The 5238-nt window shown below is 57.7% G+C and overlaps 1 protein-coding gene across 1 annotated transcript in view; it reads left to right on the forward strand.

Annotated features, from left to right (window-relative positions):
- Nucleotides 1–5238, forward strand: part of PITPNM3 (PITPNM family member 3) — an 86368-nt gene that overhangs the window by 61731 nt on the left and 19399 nt on the right. Inside the window, exons 7-10 of the mRNA XM_023764212.1 lie at nt 1352–1541; nt 2027–2149; nt 2584–2765; nt 3332–3342. Of these exons, the coding sequence (XP_023619980.1) occupies nt 1352–1541; nt 2027–2149; nt 2584–2765; nt 3332–3342 (506 nt within the window). The remainder of the gene's footprint in view (nt 1–1351; nt 1542–2026; nt 2150–2583; nt 2766–3331; nt 3343–5238) is intronic.

The following is a 5238-nucleotide window of genomic DNA, read 5'->3' on the forward strand; positions in this document are numbered from 1 at the left end:
CCCAGACAGGGCTCATCAGTGCTGGAAGGGAGAGGGAGGCTTGTGCCCAACATTCTGCGGGTGGGGATCACCTGTGCGGGGGCGTGCAGCCCTCACTCCTCTGGTCTCTGAGAGAAAAAGGAAAGTTGGCCCCCGCAGGAGTGGGGGGGGGGGGGGGGGGGAGGCAGAGACCTGTCTTATTGATCTGTGCTCCAGGGCCGATCTCAATCAGAGTGGGAAGGAAGGAAGGAGATGAGGTCCGTAGTTCCCCAGCGGGCGGCGGGCCTCACCTCTAGGGAGGGCCCTGGAATCTGCTTCTTCGACAGATTAATCGGCTGCGTCTGCTCTGCAGCAGGATTGGGGAGCTGGGTTGACGTGGCTCCGTTCCCTTCACACTCCAGCAGCCGGAGTTAATTGGGCTCATTCATAATCAGTCTCAGGATTTCCCCAAACCCCGCGCCCCCAGGACATCTGACCCCCAGAGCTGGGTGACCCAGCCCAGGCCCGATGGCCAGGAAGATGGATGGCCTGGCCACTGGAGGGGACAGCGAGGGGGCGGCGGGAGGGAGCGTCCTTCTCCCCCAGGCAGCGCCTTGCCAGCCCATCCATCAGCCCTAATCACTGCTGAGAGAGCTCGTTCTCGCTAATTAAAATCTCTCCGGCTGCAGTCGAGGCCCGTTTCCTCTCATTTGTGTTCTTTGGAGACGAGGGATGGTTGTTAGGCTGGACTTGCACACCCTGGGGTCTCTGTCACCTGCCTGGGGTCCCTGAGCCCTGTCACCTGTCCCCGGTGTCAACCTCAGGCAGCCTGAGCTTAGGCGATGAGGGAAGGGCAGAGGCTGGGTCACCATTGGGCAATTCCTCCCCGTGTGGTCCCTCCTGGCCAGCTGGGTCCATTGGCCCAGGGGACAGAGGCAGGACAGGTGGGTGGGGTTGGGGAAGGGGTAGGCAGCTGGAACATGGACACACTATCGAGCATACAGCTAGGTTCCCCTCCCCGCCCCCCAAGCTGCGACATGCCTGGCAACCCTCTCTCTTCCTTTCGAAGTCCCCGAAAGCCTTCCATGAGACCTAGTTCAAACCCCACCTCCTCTAGGAAGTCTGCCAGGATGACAGTCCCCACCCAGATCCGCACCAGTGGCTTCTTTCATGATTGGGGGTTCTTTGGTGCCATGCAGAACAGGGCAGGAGAGAGCTGCTGTCACAGGAGACGCCAGGGCCCACATCACGGGCTGCTACGGGGCAGGCGCAGGGGACCCTGGAGTGGAGGGCCAGTTCCCGGTCAGCACGTGCTCTCTTCTGCCCAGTCCGCAGCCCCTCACCCGCCCCCTGCCTGATGCTGGCTGGGCTCACCTTGGCCCCCTGTCTGCAGCCTCAATCCCTACAGCCACGATGAGGGCTGTCTCAGCAACAGCCAGGACCACGTCCCTCTGGCCGTGCTGCCCCTGTTGGCCATCTCCTCCCCACAGTACCAGGATGCGGTTGCCACCGTCATCGAGCAAGCCAACCAGGTCTACGCAGAGTTCCTCAAGTCCCCGGACGGCATCGGCTTCAGTGGGCAGGTAGGACAGCTGCGCCCACCTCCCTGCCTTGGCCCCACCTGGAAAGAGGCTTGAATCTGCCCCAAGGATCTAGACCAGGCTGTTCAGGAGCCATGGTGTCTGAGATCCAAGAAGGCTTTTAAGATCTTTGGGTTTGACCCCATTTTACAGATAGAAAGAGTGAGGCCAACATCTGAGTTCTGACTGTGAGCCCATGCTGAGCCCTGGCCCATGCCTGAGCCCTGGCCTCAGCCTGACCCTGGCCCCAGTCTGACCCTGCACCCTAGCCTGGTCCTGTCCTCAGCTGACCCTGGCCTCAGTCTGACCCCGCACCCCAGCCTGGTCCTGTCCTCCCCTGACCCTGGCCCCAGAATGAGCACCCCTCCCCCTATTGCAGGTCTCAGGCCTCCCTGGGACAGGCTCCTTGTTATCCAGGTGCTCTGGGTGGGTGTGGGGTGAGGGGTCGGCAGTGGCCAGGCCTGTGGTCCCAGCTGTGCCTTCTGCAGGTGTGTCTCATCGGGGACTGTGTGGGGGGCCTCCTGGCCTTTGATGCCATCTGCTACAGTGCGGGGCCCTCGGGCGACAGCCCTGGCAGCAGCAGCCGGAAGGGGAGCATCAGCAGCACCCAGGTGCGGGCCAGGGGGTGGGCATGGTGGAGGGGTCTGTCCTGGGGAGCAGGGGCCTCTCTGAGGGCAGGACTGTTAACCCTTGACACATGCACCACGAAATCCAGGTCACAAAGTATATATTGTATCTCAATCTCACAGGAGTAGCAAGCGATTACTACCACAGGGGAGGAAACGGAGGCCCCGGGGGGCTAATTTCGGGTCGGGTCCCCAGGTAGCTGCCCCGAGTCCCACTAACTCGCCAATCCCTTTGGGGGCAGGAGACAGCCCTGTGACTAAAATCCCACCACGACTGGATGGCGGCTTTCATGCTTCTTTTGGAAGATGCGCTGCCTCTCACGTCTAGGAGAAAGGGGTTCCTTGTGGCTGGGGAGGAGGCAGGGCCCCAGAGTCCCCAGTGACTGCAGTGCCCTCCTGCCCTCTCCTCGGTCCCACAGGACACCCCGGGGGTGGAGGAGGAGTGCAGTCTGGCCGGCAGCAAGCGGCTCAGCAAAAGCAGCATTGACATCTCCAGCGTGTTGGAGGACGAGGAACCCAAGAGGCCGTTGCCACGGAAACAGAGCGATTCCTCCACCTATGACTGCGAGGCCATCACCCAGCATCATGCCTTCCTATCAAGGTAACCATTCCCTGCGTCCCATCTTCCTTCGGCAAAGCACCCGGAGCAGAGAGCACCTCGGCTTAGCGTCCCAGGGGTGGCTCAGGACCAGTCCTGGGGTGGCTTGGGGCCCGGAGTCCAGCCTGAGCCCAAGGCTGTTCCCCATGGGCCCTGGGCTGGGACCCTGGGCTCTGGACTCTGCCTCTGCTCCCCCCCAACTTTCAGGGGGAGGGGACAAGCAGCCGCACATCCCCGAGCCTCAGGCTCATCTTCTGCAACATGGCAAATGCGGCCCAGCCTACTTTCCTGGCGGTTTTAAGAATCTGGTGTGTGTTTTGTGAGCGACTCCAGGCGTGTGTTCCTACTGTTTCTCAGACGAGGCAGAAGAGACCACGTCAGTCAGGGGGGTTCCTGGGGCCACACAGCCAGGGACGAGAGCTGGGCTCCGCCCTGGTTCCCCAGCCCCCAGGACCCAGCACCCTTTCCTCGTCGGCGCCAGGGCCCCCATGGAGCCGCCCACCCTTTAACCTTTTGGAAGGGTCATGGTCATCGACACCGGCTAACTGAACTATCTGCACGTTGTTCAGGATACATACAAGTAGGTATTGAGCATAGATCCACATCGGAAGAAATGCCTCTTCTCTTTCTCCTCAATTCTTTCCTCTGTCGCTCCCTCCTTTCTTACCTGAGTGATAAGTAGCACGAGGCCAGCTCAGCATTTGGGAAAGAGACCACCTCACCACCCAGAGGGAACCACGCTAATGCTTTGGTGTTATTTTCGTTCAGTATATATATTTTTTTTACATGCTTTGCAATTAGTGTTACTTTAAAAAAAACCCCACACACACCTACCCTTATAGTGTGATTTTTTTCCCCTGTATAATTAAAAATACTTGGTAGAGCCCTAGCTCAGTGGATAGAGTGTCGGTCTGTGGACTGAAGGGTCCTGGTTCGATTCCGGTCAAGGGCACATGCCCAGATTGCGGGCTCGATCCCCATTGGGGGGCGTGCAGGAGGCAGCCGATCAGTGATTCTCTCTCATCATTGATGTTTCTATCTCTCTCTCCCTCTTCCTTTCTCTCTGAAATCAATAAAAATATATTTTAAAAAATAATAAAAAGTAAAAATACTTGGTAGATAGCCTTAACAATATTTTACTGAGTAAACGGACACATTTACTTAATCCCAGTCATTGGACGCTTTGGCTTTTTCCAATTCTTCAAAATTATAAATAGCGCCCTGGTGACGACCTTCGTGCATCAGCATTCATGTGCATATTAGGGCTATTTTGTTTGCATGCATTCCTGAAGGAGGAATTATTAGGTCAGAGGCGCTGCATAGTTAAATCTCTGGCCATTTAAAGCACCTCCGACAGACGATTCTTTAAGAGAAAAGCAGTTCTGTTTCAAGTCTGAGCTGCAAGGTACAATCTCCACATTTCTGGTTCATCCTTGAAAAATCCTTTAAGAAAACCCCGCATTTGAAGAGTGACAAGAAGTTGGAGGCTCTCGGTAGCTGGTCTGACGCAGCCAGCTTTTCCCTCCGGTGCAGGGACAGATGGCTGCTTCTTTGGCAATTAAGTCGTTGGCGGGTGTTTAGGGACCACGCTGTACATGGAAGACGTATTGTTAAACGCCAGTCATCGTCCTCACGGCGAGATGCTCACACCACCCGAGGCAGAGGCGTGCGGCGTGCGGGACCCTCGCTCACACCCCGTTCCAACTGTGATTCCTAAAAGTCCCTTTCTCCTCCAACTGGAGTATGTCAGTCGAATCTGCGTTCTATTCATCGATTCATCAATCACGTCATCCCACGGGATTGTCTTAAACGCGAGGCCGCCAGCTGGAAGGTCAGGGAGGGCCCAGTTTTCCTGCCCTTCCCGGGCAGCCTGCTCTGGGCCTGGGGCTAAACATCAACTCGGACTCTTTGGGGGCACTGGGTGCCTGGGATGCGAGTGATTGGAATTCCGTGTCTGGCCGTTTTCTCTTTAAGCTCTGCTTCCTCTGCAGGCGGGCGGGGAGGGAAGCCGGAGCTGTGTGCATCTGTGTCTGCGGGTTGCCTGGAACATGAGTTACAACGAGAGCCCTAATCTGGCAGGACTGACACCGCCCAGCTGGTCTGTGTAGTGGCTGGCTGGGCTTCTCGGGTAGCTGGGGCCGGGATTCAGTGTGGCCATCACAGACCCTGCCAGCGCGTGGGACACTTAGTGGGCCCAGGTCCTCGGCCAGTTGCAGTGGATCGAGTTTCATTGGCCGCGCGGATTTGTTTAGGTGTCGTCTGTGGCTGCTCGCCTGCTACACGGCGGAGTTAAGTAGATGTGATGGAGACCATATGGCCCTCAAAGTCTAAAATATTTACCATCTGGCCCTTTACGGAAAGAGTGGGCCGATGACCCCTTCCTTCGCCAAATGTTGGCCAGGCCTCCGTGGCCAATGCTGAGAGGCTGCCAGCTTGTGTTGATGCGTCCAGCGCGTGGTCTCTGGTTCTGGGCCCG

The sequence above is a fragment of the Myotis lucifugus genome, unplaced genomic scaffold, assembly GCF_000147115.1.
Source record: "Myotis lucifugus unplaced genomic scaffold, Myoluc2.0 scaffold_322, whole genome shotgun sequence".
NCBI classification, from domain to species: domain Eukaryota; kingdom Metazoa; phylum Chordata; class Mammalia; order Chiroptera; family Vespertilionidae; genus Myotis; species Myotis lucifugus.